The sequence below is a fragment of the Natator depressus genome, chromosome 2 (assembly GCF_965152275.1).
Source record: "Natator depressus isolate rNatDep1 chromosome 2, rNatDep2.hap1, whole genome shotgun sequence".
Classification (NCBI taxonomy): Eukaryota; Metazoa; Chordata; order Testudines; family Cheloniidae; genus Natator; species Natator depressus.
In genome coordinates this window covers 26,015,512-26,036,462 of record NC_134235.1, presented here as the reverse complement: position 1 = coordinate 26,036,462, position 20,951 = coordinate 26,015,512, and the positions used below count along the sequence as shown (strand labels likewise).

Genomic DNA, 20,951 nt, shown 5'->3' with positions numbered 1-20,951 from the left:
AAGTAGTATGTAAACTAACCTAAACCACACTCCATATTCTCCAAATGAGAAGTTGGTTAACTCTGTTTACCTCTGACTACAGTACTGGCTGGAGCTGTGGTCACTGAGAGACCACACTGCTGTCTTCTACCTTTATTGTCCATTAGAGGGAGAATTTTCCTCCCCAACTTCTTGACCACCTCTTCCCCGCCCTCCCCCGCACTTTCCCTGCATAAATTGCTTGTGGGTCAGGTGAATTTCACTGGGTGAAATTTGGTGCATGCTATTTATCTCCATGCAGTAATTTCCAGTGACAGAAGTAATGCTTTATTAACAAAGCTATGTAATCAGCAGGCTTAAATTTGATGAATACAGCATTGCTAGAGGATAATTGGAAGGACAGATGATATGTTAACAAAATGTTTCTTTTTTGCTTAATGAATCATTCAGATGTTTTCAGTGACAGCTAAGTAACAGTCTTGAAAACCATTTTGTTTCAGACCATTAAACTCTGACAAACCAGTTATTAACTGCACTTACAGAGAGCAGTCTATGGGGATTAGTGCAATTATGACCCATATATTTAATTTTTTTCATCATTAGGCTAGACAGCATGTGCTAGATGATTGACCACTGAGTAACTGACAATTTCTATTGCTTTGTAGTATACAAAGCAATAAACAACTACTGTGAGTAATAATCAGTCACAAAGCCATTTGTTAGGAGTATTGCTATAAAGATATAAACCTTATAGCTATAATACAAGCCTTACTCTTGAAAGTAAAGAACATTTTATCCTCCCATCCCCTCTTAAAAGGCAAAATACTCCTGTAGGCAAAACTGAGATAAGCAGCTGAAATGAGGATTACTCCTGGGGGAATTCTGCACCACTGCACAATACAAAGTTTGAACAGAAATCAATGTTCTGCGCAGGATTTTCTTTCCTCCCCCCCCCCCCCCCCGCCACAGTAAAGGGCTGTAAAGCTGCTGGCTGCCACTAGGGGCTACTGGACCCAGCAGCAGAGCCCAGCTCACAAATAGAAAACACTTCCAGAGGAGTAGGAGGAGGAGCTGGAGGGTTTTCAGCAGCTGCAGTTCCTGGCATGTCCTGAAGGAAGGAGGCGGTGTGCAGGAAACTCCACACAAGCCCAAGACACAGCATCAGGCTGTTGCCCCCTCTGGATCCCTGTCACTGGGAGGGTAGGGGGTGCATGTTAGTGTTTGGGCTGCGGCTGGGCTCTGAGGGGTAGAGGGTGTGGGTGTCTGGGCTGAGGGGTGTGGGCATCTGGCCCTCTGCCTGGGTTCTGTGGGGGAGGGAGCAGAGAAACTGGAACTGGGTTGTCTATTCTGGGAATCATAGAATCATAGATTAGAGTTGGAAGAGACCTCAGGAGGTCATCTAGTCCAACCCCCTGCTCAAAGCAGGACCAATCCCCAACTAAATCATCCCAGCCAGGGCTCTGTCAAGCCTGACCTTAAAAACTTCTAAGGAAGGAGATTCCACCACCTCCCTAGGTAACGCATTCCAGTGTTTCACCACCCTCCTCGTGAAAAAGTTTTTCCTAATATCCAACCTAAACCTCCCCCACTGCAACTTGAGACCATTACTCCTCGTTCTGTCATCTGCTACCGCTGAACAGTCTAGATCCATCCTCTTTGGAACCCCCTTTCAGGTAGTTGAAAGCAGCTATCAAATCCCCCCTCATTCTTCTCTTCCGTAGACTAAACAATCCCAGTTCCCTCAGCCTCTCCTCGTAAGTCATGTGTTCCAGTCCCCTAATCATTTTTGTAGCCCTCCGCTGGAGACTTTCCAATTTTTCCACATCGTTCTTGTAGTGTGGGGCCCAAAACTGGACACAGTACTCCAGATGAGGCCTCACCAATGTTGAAGAGAGGGGAACGATCACGTCCCTCGATCTGCTGGCAATGCTTCTACTTATACATCTCAAAATGCCATTGGCCGTCTTGGCAACAAGGGCACACTGTTGACTCATATCCAGCTTCTCGTCCACTGTAACCGCTAGGACCTTTTCTGCAGAACTGCTGCCTAGCAATTCGGTCCCTAGTCTGTAGCGGTGCATGGGATTCTTCCATCCTAAGTGCAGGACTCTCCACTTGTCCTTGTTGAACCTCATGAGATTTCTTTTGGCCCAATCCTCTGATTTGTCTAGGTCCCTCTGTATCCTATCCCTACCCTCCAGCGTATCTACCTCTCCTCCCAGTTTAGTGTCATCTGCAAACTTGTTGAGGATGCAATCCACACCATCCTCCAGATCATTTATGAAGATATTGAACAAAACTGGCCCCAGGACCCACCCTTGGAGCACTCCGCTTGATTCTGGCTGCCAACTAGACATGGAGCCATTGATCACTACCTGTTGAGCCCGACAATCTAGCCAACTTTCTATCCACCTTATAGTCCATTCATCCAGCCCATATGTCTTTAAATTGCTGGCAAGAATATTGTGGGAGACCATATCAAAAGCTTTACTAAAGTCAAGGAACACCATGTCCACTGCTTTCCCCTCATCCACAGAGCCAGTTATCTCTTCATAGAAAGCAATTAGATTAGTCAGGCATGACTTGCCCTTGATGAATCCATGCTGACTGTTCCTGATCACTTTCCTCTCCTCTAAGTGCTTCAGAATTGATTACTTGAGGACCTGCTCCATGGATTTTTCCAGGAACTGAGGTGAGGCTGACTGGCCTGTAGTTCCCAGGATCCTCCTTCTTCCCTTTTTTAAAGATGGGCACTACATTAGCCTTTTTCCAGTCATCTGGGACTTCCCCTGATCGCCATGAGTTTTCAAAGATAATGGCTAATGGCTGTGCAATCACATCCGCCAACTCCTTTAGCACTCTCGGATGCAGCGCATCGGGCCCCATGGACTTGTGCTCATTCAGCTTTTCTAAATAGTCCCGAACCACTTCTTTCTCCACAGAAGAAGTCATGGCTCTGAAAAAGAATTGGGGGTCATAGTGGACAATCAGCTGAACAGGAGCTCCCAGTCTGATGCTGTCACCGAAAGAGTTAATGTGATCCTGGGAGGCATAAACGGAAATGTTGAGGAGTAGTAGAGAGGTTATTTTACATCTGCATTTGGAACTGAAGTGACTGCTGCTAAAATACTGTGTCCAGTTCTGGTGCCCACAATTCAAGAGAGGTGTTGATAAATTGGAGAGGGTTCAGAGAAGAGCCAGAAGAATGATTAAAGGATTAGAAAACATGCCTCAGTGATAAGATAAATAGATTGATCCCCTTGAATCTAAAAAAGAGATGGTTAAGGGGTGACTTGATTGCAGTCTATAGGTACCTACATGGGTGTCGTGGGGCGGGGGAGGAGGGGAAAGGGGTGTTGCAGCCCCATGGCTGAATCCAAAAAACTGCCCTTAGCCTCAGGGCAGTATGGCCTAATGTCCAGAGTCAATAAGATGGCCCTCCTATGCAGGGCTATATGTCCCAGTAACCGGAGTCAATATGGTGGCCCTCCTATGCAGGGCTGTGCAGCCCAGTGGCCGGGGGAAAGTGGGCTGCAGCCAGGGTAGGAGGATGGCCTGGGTCCCTACTCCACCAGATCCCAGCCCAGGGTCCTGTCAGCAATGACTGTATTCACCACTAGGTCAGCAGGGATCCATCTGAAACAGCTGACTTTGCCCCAGTTCTACAACCGGAAAACATCTAATTCCCCTGGGCTATTTCCTACCCTGTTTTCTTGTGCAGTTGTCCACTGGTCTTCTGGGGTCATCAGCCGGTGAAGCTCCCAATGGCTCCATCCACTCTTTGGCTTCCAGGGGCAGCTGGGTATCCACCTGGGTCTCAGTGCGCCTGGCCTCCATAGTCTGGGGCTCCACCAGCTCCTGAGCGTGAATCTGCAATGTGTCCTTTCCCCTTAGTGATCAGCCCAGACTGAGCTGGGCTGCTCCCTTTTATACTAAAGCTTCAGCTGGAGCATGGCCAGCAGTGGTGACGGGGTGTGGCTTCCTCAGCCCACAATATGGGGGTTAACCCCTTCTTGTCCAGTGCAAGGCAGGTATACCCCATCACAATGTAGAACATATATTTTAAATGGGTTCTACAATCTAGCAGAGAAAGGTATTAACACAATCCAATGGCTGGAAGTTGGTAGCTAAACAAATTTAAAATGGAAATAAGATGTACATTTTTTAAAGTGAGACTAATTAACCATCAGAACAATTTACCAAGGGTCATGATGGATTCTCCATCACTGACAATTTTATAATCAAGATTGGATGTTTTTCTAAAAGTTATGTTCTATAAATTATTTGGGGGAAGTTCTGTTACCTGTGCTATCCAGGAGGTCAGCATGGATGATCACAATTGTCCCTTCTGGCCTTAGAATCTATGAAGGTAAGAGTGTTCAAATGGGGATATTTGCAACTAATGACAAAATGTGGATTTGGGACAATGCCTGGAAGATTTCAGTTCCATTTTGGCACCTTGAGGTAGATATAAGCCTAACTATATCATGTAATTAAAAAAGAAAGCCTTGCCTGCATTGCTGGGACCAGCACAAGGAGATTTCAAAGAGACACCTCTTGGCTTGCATCAACTTGGGCAATATGTCTAATAGTCCTTTGGCAGCATCTTTCAGAATTTCAAGCTGAGCAGAGTGGGTTTCTTGTAATTCTGTATGAAAAAACACAACAGAATGCAAGTAAAGTATCCAAAATGTAAAAACATGTTGCAGTATTTTGTGGTCTGTATGCCATCTCATATTCCAGCTTCTTATGGTTGAAACATGTTGCATAAGGATATTGCATGTCACTGTGTTAAATAGATATCTACCTAGAAAATGTCTATAGTGCAACTTTAGATGATGTATCACCACTGAAAAGTTGGTGTGTTGCATTGCTTTTTCATCATCATCATCATGTTCCTTTCACGCCTCTGGCGTTTAGGGCAGTAATGAAGCTCCTCCACTCCTGTCTGTTTCTGGCAAGTCTTTCAATGGTTCCCCAGCTGTGCCCCAGGTTTTTCAGCCTGGCTTCCACAGCTCTTCACCATGTTGTTTTCGGGCAGCCTTGTTTTCGCTTGCCTTCAGGTGCCCATCTTTTTGCTACTCTGGTGATGCATGCTTTTTGCTTCAGCCTTAATACATACCTCAAAGTACTGCAGAGTAAAACTGATCAAAAATTTTCATCAGAACAGTTTTTGGTCAGAAAATGCTGTTTAGATTACACCTAATGTTTTGTTCAATAATATCCATTTTGACAAAATGTTGCTTACGGGAAAAAATGGAAAAACATTTTGAAAATGTTGAAACATCTCAGTGTGGAAAAGTTTCATTTTGAAATTTACTTTATGTAAAAATAAATAGATTCAAAACATTTCATTCTGGTTTGATCAAAACAACATATTTTGATTGACTGAAATGAATGTGGGGTTTTTTTGCTTTGTTTTTTGGGGAATTTTGTTTTGTGGCAAACTTCAGATTCTGCCTTCTTGTTCCTATTCAGGATGATTTTGTTTCTTCAAAAACAAAACCCTCTTTCTTGGTGTTTTTGCCAGATGGAAAAATCCATTTGCGGACCAGCTGTCTTGCAGAGCCCCCTCACGTTTTGGATAATCTCTGTTCTGTTGTGTTCTTTCATTTCACTGCAATGAATCTCTGCTGCTCCATTTTGGGAAGTAACCTGTAGGCAGCAGTAGATGGCACTTATAAGGAATAGAAGAATGTTCTGTGTCCTATATGTGTGACTTACAGTATAATTATTTGGAAAGGATCTTGTTGGAGAAAACATTGTTTGCCAAATGAAACATATCATTTTGTATCAGTCTAACCTAGCCACACCTGCGGGGCTACAGAGACTTATCACCACCTGTGGAGCAAGCTATTTTCTGAACAGTAACTATGTTGTCGAGCCACATAGCACTTGAAACTTTGTCCATGCATTCAGATCAACAAGATTCACCTGCCACGTGGAGAGGAATTTGAACCGGTATCTGCAACCTTGTGGGTATAAAGAGATCCACAGACAATCAGGAGATATGAGGAAATCTGACCCCTAAGTATAAGGTCTGAAAGTGGTATGTTGCTTTTTGTAACATTTTCCAGAATTTTTACTGGTATTCATATCAGGGTGTAGTTAAGATCAATAGGTGAGTTGGGCATGGCTGAATTAATCAGTTGATTCAGAAAGGGTAAAAAAAAGTGTGATGTGATTGAAGTAATAGGCACTGAGTCTTAGCAGCACTATGGCCATCCTACACTGTGTTTTATGCCACACACAGCTCTATGCTACTAAAACATCAATTTTAGAGCTGACATAATGATCCCTGGTTGCCATATTTGCCCCATGTGACCATTGGCAGTTGGTGTAATTTAGATCAACCTTTGGGTTCTCTGGCAGAAAGCATACAGGGAGTGGAAGAAGGGAGGGATCAGCAAGGAAAGCTACCTTATTGAGGTCAGAACATGTAGGGATAAAGTGAGACGGGCTAAAAGTCAAGTAGAGTTGGACCTTGCAAAGGGAATTAAAACCAATAGTAAAAGGTTCTATAGCCATATAAATAAGAAGAAAACAAAGAAAGAAGAAGTGGGACCGCTAAACACTGAGGATGGAGTGGAGGTCAAGGATAATCTAGGCATGGCCCAATATCTAAACAAATACTTTGCCTCAGTCTTTAATAAGACTAAAGAGGATCTTAGGGATAATGGTAGCATGACAAATGGGAATGAGGATATGGAGGTAGACATTACCATATTTGAGGTAGAAGCGAAACTCAAACAGCTTAATGGGACTAAATCGGGGGGCCCAGATAATCTTCATCCAAGAATATTAAAGGAATTGGCACATGAAATTGCAAGCCCATTAGCAAGAATTTTTAATGAATCTGTAAACTCGGGGGTTGTACCGTATGATTGGAGAATTGCTAGCATAGTTCCTATTTTTAAGAAAGGGAAAAAAAGTGATCCGGATAACTATAGGCCTGTTAGTTTGACATCTGTAGTATGCAAGGTCTTGGAAAAAATTTTGAAGGAGAAGGTAGTTAAGGACATTGAAGTCAATGGTAAATGGGACAAAATACAACATAGTTTTAGAAAAGGTAGATCATGCCAAACCAACCTGATCTCCTTCTTTGAGAAAGTAACAGATTTTTTAGACAAAGGAAACGCAGTGGATCTAATTTACCTAGATTTTAGTAAGGCGTTTGATACGGTGCCACATGGGGAATTATTAGTTAAATTGGATAAGATGGGGATCAATAGGAAAATTGAAAGGTGGATAAGGAATTGGTTAAAGGGGAGACTACAACAGGTCCTACTGAAAGCTGAACTGTCAGGCTGGCAGGAGGTTACCAGTGGAGTTCCTCAAGGATCGGTTTTGGGACCAATCTTATTTAATCTTTTTATTACTGACCTTGGCACAAAAAGTGGGAGTGTGCTAATAAAGTTTGCGGATGATACAAAGCTGGGAGGTATTGCCAATTTAGAGAAGGACAGGGATATCCTACAGGAGGATCTGGATGACCTTGTAAACTGGAGTAATAGTAATAGGATGAAATTTAATAGTGAGAAGTGTAAGGTCATGCATTTAGGGATTAATAACAAGAATTTTAGTTATAAGCTAGGGACGCATCAATTAGAAGTAACGGAGGAGGAGAAGGACCTCGGAGTATTGGTTGACCGCAGGATGACTATGAGCTGCCAATGTGATATGGCCGTGAAAAAAGCTAATGCAGTCTTGGGATGCATCAGGCGAGGTATTTCCAGTAGAGATAAGGAGGTGTTAGTACAGTTATACAAGGCACTGGTGAGACCTCATCTGGAATACTGTGTGCAGTTCTGGTCTCCCATGTTTAAGAAGGATGAATTCAAACTGGAACAGGTACATAGAAGGACTACTAGGATGATCCGAGGAATGGAAAACTTGTCTTATGAAAGGAGACTCAAGGAGCTTGGCTTGTTTAGCCTAACTGAAAGAAGGTTGAGGGGAGATATGATTGCTCTCTATAAATATATCAGAGGGATAAATACCAGAGAGGGAAAGGAATTATTTAAGCTCAGTACCAATGTGGACACAAGAACAAATGGATATAAACTGGCCACCAGGAAATTTAGACTAGAAATTAGACGAAGGTTTCTAACCATCAGAGGAGTGAAGTTTTGGAATAGCCTTCCAAGGGAAGCAGTGGGGGCAAAAGATCTATCTGGCTTTAAGATTAAACTCGATAAGTTTATGGAGGAGATGGTATGATGGGATAACATGGTTTTGGTAATTAAATATTCAAAGTAAATAGGCCCAATGGCCTGTGATGGGATATTAGATGGGATGGCATCCGAGTTACCCAGGAAAGAATTTTCTGTAGTATCTGGCTGATGAATCTTGCCCATATGCTCAGGGTTTAGCTGATCACCAAATTTGGGGTCGGGAAGGAATTTTCCTCCAGGGCAGATTGGAAGAGGCCCTGGAGGTTTTTCGCCTTCCTCTGTAGCATGGGGCACGGGTCACTTGCTGGAGGATTCTCTGCTCCTTGAAGTCTTTAAACTACGATTTGAGGACTTCAATAGCACAGATATAGGTGTGAGGTTTTTTGCAGGAGTGGTGGGTGAAATTCTGTGGCCTGCTTTGTGCGGGAGGTCAGACTAGATAATCATAATGGTCCCTTCTGACCTAGATATCTATGAATCTATAATTTAGATCAGCCTATAGTCCATAGTGTGACTAGCTTAAAACATGTCCTATATATAAAAAATGATAGGGTTAATATGGCAAATGTAACACTCCCTTCCCCTACCAAAAATACTATACTGTATATCACATAAATAGGGCACAGAACATACTGTCTTTCTATTAGATTCTTCCTTAAATCTAATTTACTGTTGTTCACTGCCTTTATGTAAGGGGACTCTTGTCCCTTTACTAAAACTCAATGGGGGTGTTTTGGTTGGCTAGCTCCCAGTACTAAAAGAAAGGCGAAGGGTTGATGGGAAATCAGGACCATGAGACTGACAGTCCCCAGGAACAATGCGGGAGTGGCCAATGCTCCAGGTCAGCCTGATTGACAAGATGGGCAGGCTAATGAGGGAGTCAGGAGGCCAGGAGGGGTCCTGTCCTCCGTGTGTGCTGGAATTGCCTGGGTCAGACAGCGTGGAGCTGAGCTAAGGAGAAATCAGGGGCCCAAGCTGAACTGGGGAGTAGAACTGTGCCAGATCCAGAGGGTCCAGAAAAGCAGCCCAGGAAGCAGGTAGTGCTGGGAGCAGAGTCACAGAAGCAGCCCACAGAGCAGACCTGTGCTGGGAGGAGAGCTGCAGCAACCAGACGGGGCGCGGGCGACGCTGAGAAGAAGGGTCCTGCCACCTAGATCCTGAGAGCGTGTGGCCACCACCAGAGCAAGTGTCTGACCCGCAGCATCCCTGCAGCACAGCCAGGGCCTGAGAAGGGGCCTGGGACTTGTGAGGAACAGACTGAACTTCCCTTACATTCCAGAGACGCCGGTTGTGATGTCCCCATGCCACAGAGCGGGCTGATGTGTTTTCCTTTCACCTTTCCCATTTTTTCCTTCTTTTTAAAAATTGATTGCTGTTTAATAAATTGTATTTGCTTTGAACTGTATGTAATGATCAGTGGGTCCGGGAAGCATCCAGTGCAGAGAGAACACCCCGGAGTGGGGACACCCTAGCCCCTGCCCTAAGTGACCACAACAAGTGACCCAGCCTTGTTTGGGTTACCAGGACTCTGCCACACAGGAGAGTGGAAGGAGAGCCCTTGAGGTCAAGTAGGCCTCTGGGTAAAGGAAGTGGGAGTGAGGACTCAGATCCTTTTGCTAGCCCACTTCACTGGGGTAGTGCATAAGCCAGGAAAGTTTCTCACAATAGCGGGACCATTCCCCTGCTTACATTTAGGTTGCTCTAAATTATGCCAGAGAACCACCCATCCCAGGGTCAGGAAACAAACAAAGCCATCTTTACCCATTTTTGTGTCATGAGTGTTGCTAAGTTTGATTGGGGTCATATTGTGTTGACAAAAATGTCAGTGATTTGTGAGGAGATATTAGGGGGATAATAGTATTGTAATTCAGGATGTTTGAGACTGCAATTGTTCTGCCACTTTATAATAGCAAATAAACCACATTTCTAATGAGTTACAACATGTTTAAGTATCAGAGGCGTAGCCGTGTTAGTCTGGATCTGTAAAAGCCGCAAAGAGTCCTGTGGCACCTTATAGACTAACAGATGTATTGGAGCATCAGATTTCATGGGTGAATATCCACTTCGTCAGATGCATGTAGTGGAAATTTCCAGAGACAGGTATAAATATGCAAGCAAGAATCAGGGTAGGGATAACGAGGTTAGTTCAATCAGGGAGGATGAGGCCTTCTTCTAGAAGTTGAGGTGTGAACACCAAGGGAGAAGAATCTGCTTTTGTAGTTGGCTAGCCATTCACAGGCTTTGTTTAATCCTGAGTTGATGATGTCAAATTTGCAAATGAACTGAAGCTCAGCAGTTTCTCTTTGAAGTCTGGTCCTGAAGTTTTTTTGCTGTTTAAGATTTACCAGCCACTGGACGCTTTAGTAAAACTAAGATACAACTCTTTTCAGAACTAGGAAGATTTGAATGCATGAATGGGATAAAAACTTCTTCTAGTCTGTAAAGAGTTTAAAGTTATGCCATACATTATCATTGTAAATAACGTTTTCCTTAGCTTTACAACAAATAAAGTCTTGGATACATGTCCTATTATATGCATGTATTTGTTTTACACAGGTGGACAAATTTCAGGAAGTCTTGCTGTGATAACCGATGCAGCACACATCTTGGTTGACTTGACAAGTTTCCTGATTAGCCTTTTCTCACTGTGGTTATCATCTAAACCTTCCACTAAAAGGTTAACTTTTGGATGGCACAGAGCAGGTACCAAATGTACTGTCATATGACCATGTGAAATAGAAAAGGCAATTCGTCCTAGCAAGTGCACTGGAAAGTATTCTGAGATCAGGCACAGATCTGCGGGTTCATGAGGCTAATCTATTAATATTCTCAAAGCTCCCAGGATACATCAGAAAATGGAAAACAGCAAGTCATGGAACCTCAAAGAAGAAAATGTAATACTGGAGAATGTGACAGCCAAAGTTATTAGACCAGTGGTTCTCAACCTATTTACCATTGTGGGCTGTGTATGCAGCTCTGTGTTATGTGGGCTGCATCCATGCAATATATATACCACCCTGCCTGCTGTGGTGCCCAGTCAGGCACCCGTTCATTGACACCTGCTCCCAGACATTCAGGGGCAGAGGTGATCCCAACCATCAAGCCATGGAGGACCATAGCTGGGAAGCCACCCACAGGACAAATTTCCACTCCACACCCGTTCTCCCCCCAGAGATGGGCCTCACATGGCAGCCTCCTGCTTTGGCTGAGAGCTTCGGGTCTGGACATGGCCAGCAGGGCTCTAGACAGTCATAGAGCACAAGCCAATGAACAAGCAGGGAGGCACTGTCTGCTGCAGGCAGTCCAGGTCAAGCTGCAGCTTGGAGCATGATCATCCTCCCCAGAGGTGAGACGTAGCTGTGGCTAGTGGGGGGCACATGCCCCCGCCCCCATTTCTCCAGACACCTCTGGCATGGATGCCCAGAAGTGAGGAGGTGGTACTCACAGTTGTCCCCATCTCTTCCCCCTGCCCCATCCCCTTTCTTCTCCACACTGTCCCCTCCCTCCTGCCTCATTCTCCCATCCCCTTCTCTTCCCCCTGCCCTATCCCATCCCTCTTTCTTCCCCACTGCCTCACCCTGCCCCCACACGGGCACTCACTATTATACAGAAACAGGACTTGCATTCATGAACAGTCTACTAAAGGTTTGTGCAATTGTGTGCTCCATTTGAAACATCTTGAGGCTTCAATTCTACAGTGCATTTCAGTTTCACATGGTGTTTTCTGGAGCAATTGGGCACAAATCCCAAGGTGCAGGTCACCTTCCTGTTTCGTGAACCAGAAGACACTCTGCAAGCTCATGGGAACATGTATGAATCCATCATTCCCAAACCATGCCCATAAGTCTGCAACAAGAGTCAACCCTGGGGAAACCAGATTTATGTCACCCCAACATGATTTGAATATTAGGACCTGCAAACACATAAGAACTGCTTTCTAATGGGGAAAGTGTTAGTGCTCATCCATTAGCCAATTCCTTGCATTTTATTTAAAATGCCCCTAAAATTCAATTGTTTTAACCCCTAGAAATTCTGGGTGCTTTGATGTCGATGCTAATCATTTGGGTGGTGACTGGCGTGTTGACATATTTGGCGAGCATGAGACTGCTGCACCCAGATTTTGAGATTGAAGCTACAGTGATGCTCATTACTTCTGGTTGTGCGGTGATAGCCAATGTCATGTAAGTTGTCTTTTTTGTATATTAAATACTTAATCATTTTGAGATTCCCTGGAGTGGACAATATCTACATATATTTACACATACGCTTGCTATTGCTTACCTTTTGCTTTAAGGAGTGCAATGCTGAAGTGTTTGTTGTTGTTCTTTCAGACAGTATGATCTCGCTGATATTTGCAGCGTTGTATCTCTTTCAGATTAAGTCTGACTCTGCACCAGACTGGGCCTGGACATAGTCACAGAGCACAAGCCAATGAACATATACCAGCTCTTCAACAGAAGCCAGCTTTGGCCAATGCCAGTGTGAGGGCAGCTTTTGTACATGCCATTGGAGATCTAGTTCAGAGCATTAGTGTGCTAATTAGTGCACTTATAATATTCTTTAAGGTCAGTTTTATTGGGTTTACTCACCTTCATAGCAATTAATGATGCAGGTATTTTCATAACACCGTTGTTAGATGCTATGTACATATTTTCTCTGTCTTAATGATATATATTGTAATTTAGTCAAGGACAGTTATGTTCATTTCTGGGAGTAAAATGGCTGAGAGCACAACAGGTTTTCCCTTGGGGTTTAAGCCAGAAGGACTCTATTGTTCTGTGTCTCTCTCTCCTTCATCTTTAGTGGCTCGAGGTCTTAAAGAATAATGCAATCAGAAAATTGTCTGTTAACTTGGCTGTACTAATCGAGAAGATCAGCAATGGTTGCTATGTTAGATAACTTGATTATACTGGTTTTTGATTAGCTCATTAAAAATGTCAGCCAGAAACTGAAAGTGATGGATTTAATCAAGTGATGTGCTTATATTTTTTTAGCCAGAATACAAAATAGCTGACCCAGTCTGCACATTTGTGTTCTCTATCTTTGTTCTGGCAACAACCATCACCATTTTAAGGGACATTTTGCTTGTGTTAATGGAAGGTAAGAACTTCTGTATGTACAGTAGTTATTTCTAGAATCAATATTATTCTGTTCTCTCTGTCTCTCTCTATTACACTTACCAACTCTGGTTTGGGGTTTAAAAAAATGGGTCCCTCAAGTTAGGCTCTTAAATCCATATTTAGTCCCCTAAATAACTGCCCTGATCTTCAGAAGTGTTGGACAGAGAATGTCTCCCATTGATTTCAGCCCTGGTGCCTAAATGCATTTAGGAGACTAATTTTAGGCACTCATTATTTACAAAAATCTTCACCACTCTTCATGGAAGAAATACATTCTTTCTACATGTACATTGTGTAGAAATCTCAAAAATGTTAATTGTTGAAATTGTATGCCTGACTCTTTGAAAATCAGTCCCTAAATTACAATCTTGCAAGAAGTTACTACAGTTGCGTGCAGAAATTAGGTATTCACATGTTCAAAATGCCCATTTACACATTAACGTCCATCTGCGTGCTCAAACAGCCAATCAGTACATGCATTCATGGCAGCTGTGCACACAGATTAGAAGTGCAAATGGACATCTGACTTTTTGAAAAAAAAAAAACAAACAAACCAGACCCTTCGTGTATTAGACGTTGTACAAGAAAATCTGAATTGAACTCAAAATCTTTTAAAACAAACACTTAGAGCACTTCAAATGGTATACTAGATGGTATATTTTACTCCAGCAAAGGAAAAAGCATGTCTGTGAAAATACCTAGAAAATAATTGCCAAATTCTGCTCCTCGTGTGACTCTCTTCAATTTCAATTTCTCAGATATTTACATACAATTCTGCAGTGGGAGTTATGTGAACATACTGGAGAACATAATTTGGCCTCTAGATTTCAGGACTAGAATATTTTGATGCTAGTATAATTCTCTTAGGGTATCAGATCTGGGCTACCATCGGCAGCTGCAGTCAGAAACACAGAAATGCTTTAACACGTCGTCTGATCTTGCATACCCTCTCCCCCCCAGTGTGCTTCTAGTTCTTTTGAGATCCAAAATCCCTTGCGCTCTGCCTCCTTAAAGGATATGAGCATAGCCCTTTATTAACACAGCAGCATAATACCCACAGCAAGCTAAACAAACAATAGTTTGTCCAAACATAGCAGTGCAGTGATGTCATTTTCAGTATTTTCATAATTCTAAGCATAGGCTAATCATAATTCTAATTAGAACTATTTTAGATGATATAATGACAGAGTTATGTATATTCCAGTGTTCCATTGAATCTTCTCCAAGAATCTGTATGTTGCTGTTTTGTTAGTGAAACCATTATGAATTCCTACAACTCTTTGTTTTTCCACATGTATACCATTGCTTTCCATAACCCCTATGGCATTTGTGAATTCTTTGTTTTGTGCACTGTGTATTTCCATTATGAATCATGAGCACAACCAAGCTTGTGCCAAAAATAAATATAAATAAAAATTGTGTTGCAGGTTAGCCATTTTATCAAGCAACGGAGGTATAAAACATTGCTACGGTTTTGGTTACATTGATCTGAAAGAGCAAATCCAAGCATCTTTCAAAGTCAGGTTAGAGTTCAAGGTAAAATGGACAGTTCTAAGCACCTTTTCATTAACGTAGTGAGACTGCCTAGATGTGGGCCTGATGTTTGATTTGCCAAGGCTGAAAGTCACAGTAGCAGTCACAGATACAAGTTTTTGCTTTCTTGGGGCTAACCGATATGAGGCAGCTATTGCCTCAACTGCAGAAGACATAGGCCTTAAAGGAACTGTTGTGATGTAGCTTTTTGGATTGCTATGGTTTAACCAACCTGACTCTCTGCATAGCTTATTGCTTCATATGTCTTTATTATCTCTTCCTTTTTGTGTACGTCTTTGTTTCAGTAAGGAAATGTATCAGTATAGTCATAGTATAAAGCTTTCCTAGAGGTTGCCTCTGTGTTCACCTGTCATGGGGTAGAAATCCAGAGTGGGAGTCACAAAAATGTAGGCATGGCAATTGCAAAGCCTAAATTTTAGGCTCCTAGAAAATCAGTGGGTTTCACAAAGCCCGAGTTCAGAGCCTAGACTCCCTGTACAATGAAAAATGGAAGGAGATAGGTGCCTAAAAATGGAATTCACAGAAGCCACCACGCTAGGCAGCTCCTTGCCTAAACTAGCCAATGGGCGATGCCAAAGCAAGGATGTCTTAATCCCCACCCTCTCAGTGAATTTGGTGCCTAAATCCAGGCTGGAGGAAGGTGCCTCCCTCTGTTTGGGATACTTAGCTGCAAACCTTCTCTTGGGGTTAGGTACCCATGCCATTTTTTGCAAGAGATGAGGGGGCTGGGGAAAGAGGAGGACCTCCCTCACACCTGTTAGCCCAGGGGTTAGGGTGAATAAATAATGAAAGAAACATTGGGCCAGTGAGAGTGTTCAAGAAACTGACTCTGTAGCCTGGTGGTTAGGACACTTGCATGGAAGACCCAGTATTCAGTCCCCCTGCCCCAATGGCTTTTTAAAATTATCAACCCACAGTGGAACAGCTCCTACAGGAGAGCGTGAGGGAGCCCCACATCAGAATATCCCACAGCCCAGCAGTTAGTGCACTCACCCGAGAGGTGGCAAAGCCCTGTTTAAATCCTGTCTGCTGCTCAGGCAAAGGGAGGGACTTGAATCAAGGGTCTCCCACATTCCAGGTAAGTACCCCAACCACTGTATTAAAAAGTTATATTATGAAGGGGGAGCTTCTCCTCCATTTTGTGTAAGCTCACCTAGAGAGGCCTGATCTGGCAGGCGAGCTCTGAGCGCACACATCAGATTGGGCCTCCCAGGTGAATAAGGTAGAGCAACACTTATCTTTCTCTGGTTTCTGCAACGCTCTAAGGCTTAGGCATCCGAACACTGAGAGTGAGGCTGAAGTGCACATGCACACAGGCAGAAACATAGGCGCCTAAGGAAGTGATACTGTGAAAACATAGGTGCCAGCTGAGTTTAGGTGCCTACAGGGTTCAGCAGCAACTGAGTGGGGCCAGATTTGGGGATTTAGGTGCTTAAAGTGTCAAATGTGTCTAGCCAGAATACCGCACCTAGCAGGTCATCTCTCTTACATTAGGTAATGAAAGTGGAGGACGCATGGTTTGTTGGTTATCCCAAAGGCCTGGGAGCTAGAACTTTGGGTTTCGTTTCTAGCTCTGCTGCCTTCTCAGTATGTGACATTAGGCAAGTCTTAACCTCCGTTTAACCCATTCCATCCCATGTATTTCTGCTAAGAACTTTGGGCTAAATTCTTTGGAGGTTAATTCCACTCAAATCAGTGGGCTGAAGGGGAGTCAGGAGCCTGGAAGCCCTGGGATTGTCACCTGAGCTGGTGCTCCCAGGGCCCCCTGGGGGTCAGTGACGGTATTCTGGGGGTCCACAGGCCCTGCTGATCAACCCTTCCCCTTCCCCCCCAGTGCCTCCTGCACGCCAGGGAACAGTTGTCCCTGGCGTGCAGGAGGCGCTGGGAGGGAGGGGAGGAGTGGGGACAGGGCGCACTAAGGAGAGGAGGTGGAATCATATCCAGCACCACTGGCCCCACTGATCAGCTCCTCCCGCTCCCTCACAGTGCCTTGTGCACACTGCGGAACTTCCCCGGCATGCAGGAGGCACTGGGAGGGATGGGGAGGAGTGGGGACAGGGTGTGCTCGGGGAAGGGGGTGGAGCGGGGGCGGGAAGAGGTGGGATGAGGGTGGCGCCTCAAGAAAGGTGCAATGAGGGTGGAGCCTTGGGGGAAGGGGTGGAGTGGGGGCATGGCCTGGGGCTGAGGAGGGCGGCTTGGGGGTCCACAAAAGTTTTTTAAATCAAATCAAAATAGAGGTCCTCGGGTTGCGAAAGTTTGAGAACCACTGATCTAAGAGACTGTCAAACAAGGGGGCTTTTCCTTCTAGGACTTGATTTTAACAACAACAAAAACAGCAGCATTAACATCTCCAGCCCATCTAAACTAACATTTTCTCTTTTTCCCAAAAGGACAGTTATTACTGTCTTTGATACCATCCAAGAGATGGTCAAACAACCAGAGTTTCTCTTTTTAAAAACTCTCTTCAGCTAAAGAAAAATGGAACAAGGGAAGTTCTTAAAATGAAAGTCTTATTTAACGCATCTGAAAAGTAAAGTATTAACTTTTTTCTTTTCTGTATTTTTAATAAAAATGGATTTTTAATAGAGTCTTTGCCATGGTGCTAAGCAGGCCTCTGTAAACCAAGCTCCGGACTTTGTTTAACACTGTTTAATGTTGGACAGTGACTGCCTTATGCTAACACCTGGAGCCCATATATTCCATCTAAATTAATACAACAGTTCTAAATTAGCTGTTACCCCTCAAGAAAGGTCTTGGAGTCATCTTGGATAGTTCTTTGAAAACATCTGTTCAATGCGCAGTGGCAGTTTTAGCAACATTAGGAACCATTAGTAAAGGGATAGATAATAAGACAGAAAATATCATAATGCCACTATATAAATCCATGGTACGCCCACACCTTGAATACTGTATGTAGTTTTGGTTACTCCAGCTCAAAAAAAGATAAATTATAATTGGAAAAGATACATAGAAGGGCAACCAAAATTATTAGGGGGATGGAGCAGTTTCCATATGAAGAGAGATTTATAAATGGAAAAGTAACAATCTTCTTAAAGAAACAACTAAGAGGGGGGGATATGATCGAGGTCTATACAATCATGAATGGTGTGGAGGAAGTGAATAGGAAGTGTTAATTACCCCTTGCATCACATAAGAACCAGGGGTCACTCAATGAAATTAATAGACAGCAGGTTTAAAACAAATAAGGAAGTATTTGTTCATGCAACATACAATCAACCTGTGGAACTCATTGCTGGAGGATGTTGTGAAGCCCAAAAGTATAAGCGGGTTAACTTCACAGTGAACAGAAAAATAGAGCTGTACTCTATGGCCCATGTTGTTTTTATAAGAAAACCCAAATCTAATTCAGTAAAGATTCCGAGGTCTCTGTGTGTCCTTTAATTGAATATAGTTCTTATTTAATCAAAAGGCATATTTCCTCCTCTACAGGAACACCCAAGGGATTTAATTATGATGCAGTGAGAGAGAGAATTCTAGCAGTCAACAAAGTGGAGTCTATCCACAACCTGCATCTGTGGTCTCTAACAATGAATCAAGTTATTCTATCTGCTCACGTTGTCACAGGTCAGTAAATTTCTGTAAACAGAAAAATGATAATTCAGCTGAAGCCTAGTAAAGTCAATTTCTACTGATTGGGATACAACTGCTTGTCTGTATCTGGTGCTTGTTAAACCAAATGTAGTATTTTTTGTTAAAAACAAATAAAAGCAACAACAACTTTCCCAATATTTTTGTAGAACATTGTTATTAAAAAAATTGAAAATTTTTGATCAGCTACAACAACATAGGGTACAAGCTTGCTCAGCAAGACTGAACAGCTAGTTGCAATATAGTTATTAAGATGTAACTTGGAAAGAGAAGTAAACCATCCCAAATGTTTGCAAATAGTTTCAGTAGTCACTTAGGTTTCTTAAAAGTATTGCATTTCTGCAGCGTGATAATTTTTGTTCACTATCTACAGAAGACACAGTGGACAATCACCAGATCCTGAAAGAAGTTACTCAAGTTCTCTTTGACACTTACACCTTCCACTCAGTCACCATTCAGATTGAACTACAAGCAAATCAGAAGCCCGACTGTGTCTTCTGTCAAGATCCAAAGGATTGAAGCACTCAGTGCATCTTGTCGACCTATTATTACACATTTAACAGGTCAAAGGGTACAGTGTGCTGGCTGCACATACTCGGCTAGGCAACAAACCATAATTAAATTGAACTGACAAGGTTTGTCACAGAGCGCAGTGTGCACTTTCACCATTGTTCATTGGTGCCATTTACCATGATGAGATGGAGCATTAGGGCCATTTGTCAACCGGATTATATGAGAGTCAACGGTTACATTCAATTATAAGAACATGTATCTAAATTTTTCTCGACAAGAGACAAATGGCTGGAGTTAAAGTAATATTTAAGAGTATCTGTTTGTAATCACAGGTAACAAAAAAATGAATCAGCCTTCAAATTATCCACAGACTAATTACCCCTAAATGACTGGTTGAAATCTGACTAATATAGCAAAACTCAACACCACTGCTCAGGATAAAGGAGAGACAGCAAATAAGCATGAAGAATACAGATAAAAAAAGGAGATCAGTGCATAATGGATATCCTGCATGTTGCATTCTAAGAAAAGTAACAGGTGTAGCATATTCTGTAATAGGAACCACAAGCTGACTCATTCTGTACATATTTGGTGAATTTTTCTATTTGTCAGTTAGCTAACAGCAACTAAAGTATTTTTCTGTGGGATTAGGAGAGTATCCTCCATAACTGTTGTATAGAAATAGTGAGTAATCCATCAAGGGGCAGGGTTTGAGCCACTATGCACAACTGACCTGTGGAACTCATTGCCACAAGGTATCAATGAGGTCATGAAAAAGATAGATTGGATGTTTATACAGATAAGAAGCACATCCATTGTTTCACAGATTAAGGCCAGAAGGGACTATTAGATTCACCTAATCTGTCTTCCTGCATAACACATGCCATATTATTTCACTCAGTGAATTCTACAGCAAACCCATGACTCCTGACTGAGCTTCATCGTGTCTTTTAGAAAGACATTGAGTCTCAACTTAAAGTTACGTTAGGGCACATAAAATATGGCTTCAGTGTTTAACCTGACTGTGGATATGCAGCATGACCTACTCGTCTCGGGTAGTTCTGCAGCACCTGTCCCCAGTTTCCATTCTCTGCTGACTCCGCAGTACATGACCAATGCTTGAGTCATTTAATAGCACCCCTTTTGGGGGCTACTTTATGAGCATACAATAAGTTAAAATGTCTGTCTCTCTCTGGGGGGGCACAGCTTCTTCCTTGCTGAGGTCTGGCTGCTTTACAGTCTTTCACTCAGTCTCCCACCAGGCATACCTCCTTTCTTCCAAGATCTGTCTTCAGTTGTCCCCAGCTGTGACCGTTCACAGGGTACCCAGCACTATGATTCGCTCTGCCACCAGCAAGAGGGAATCTTGCTTGTGCTTGGTGGGGTGTCAGCTCCTTACCCGCCTGTTAGCCATTCAATATTCTCCTCTGGGCAATGCCATCCCTTACTTTGCCTTTCAAGGTAATAGCTGCATCCGGTTCCAGAGTCCCTTTGAAGCATTTCCCTGTGATATCCAGCCTGTGTCACTGGCTACACACCAAATTACCAAGTCCGTTGTTCCCAAAGGAATAGCACACACCAGGTTATACGATTCAGCTTAAGATCAGCGTCTTGTTTAATATCACAGCACTGAGATATTTATAGTGAAAGCAAGAGTAAGTTAATTATGGAAGACTGGAGATAGTGAGTACAGATATTGGAAACAAATGGTTACATATGTGTAAGCAGGGTCTGAATGAATGCTCCCCTGACAGCTACCTGGGAGGGGGATAGACTTTGGGTGTGTTTATGTAAATACAGTTTGCTCCTGTGCTGCTTAGATATTCAGCACATAGAGCAGTGTCCAAGTAATCAATTTTGGCTGGCGTTGGGTACAAATCACCTTAGTACTGAATGCAGAGGTAGTGAAATGCTGTTACCAAAATGTTGTAATTATTGTAGGAATACAGGGAAGCAGGACTGTGCTTAAACTGTCCCAACTGAGGGGGGTCACCTTCAGCTG

At 43.2% G+C, this 20,951-nt stretch overlaps 1 protein-coding gene across 1 annotated transcript in view; it reads left to right on the top strand.

Annotated features, from left to right (window-relative positions):
* The window catches only part of SLC30A8 (solute carrier family 30 member 8), a 35,787-nt gene extending 16,014 nt beyond the window's left edge, over window positions 1–19,773 (top strand). Inside the window, exons 3-8 of the mRNA XM_074942973.1 lie at window positions 10,710–10,856; window positions 12,181–12,334; window positions 12,529–12,718; window positions 13,148–13,253; window positions 18,278–18,412; window positions 18,810–19,773. Of these exons, the coding sequence (XP_074799074.1) occupies window positions 10,710–10,856; window positions 12,181–12,334; window positions 12,529–12,718; window positions 13,148–13,253; window positions 18,278–18,412; window positions 18,810–18,955 (878 nt within the window). The 3' untranslated portion in view covers window positions 18,956–19,773. The remainder of the gene's footprint in view (window positions 1–10,709; window positions 10,857–12,180; window positions 12,335–12,528; window positions 12,719–13,147; window positions 13,254–18,277; window positions 18,413–18,809) is intronic.
* Window positions 19,774–20,951: the final 1,178 nt, after the last annotated feature.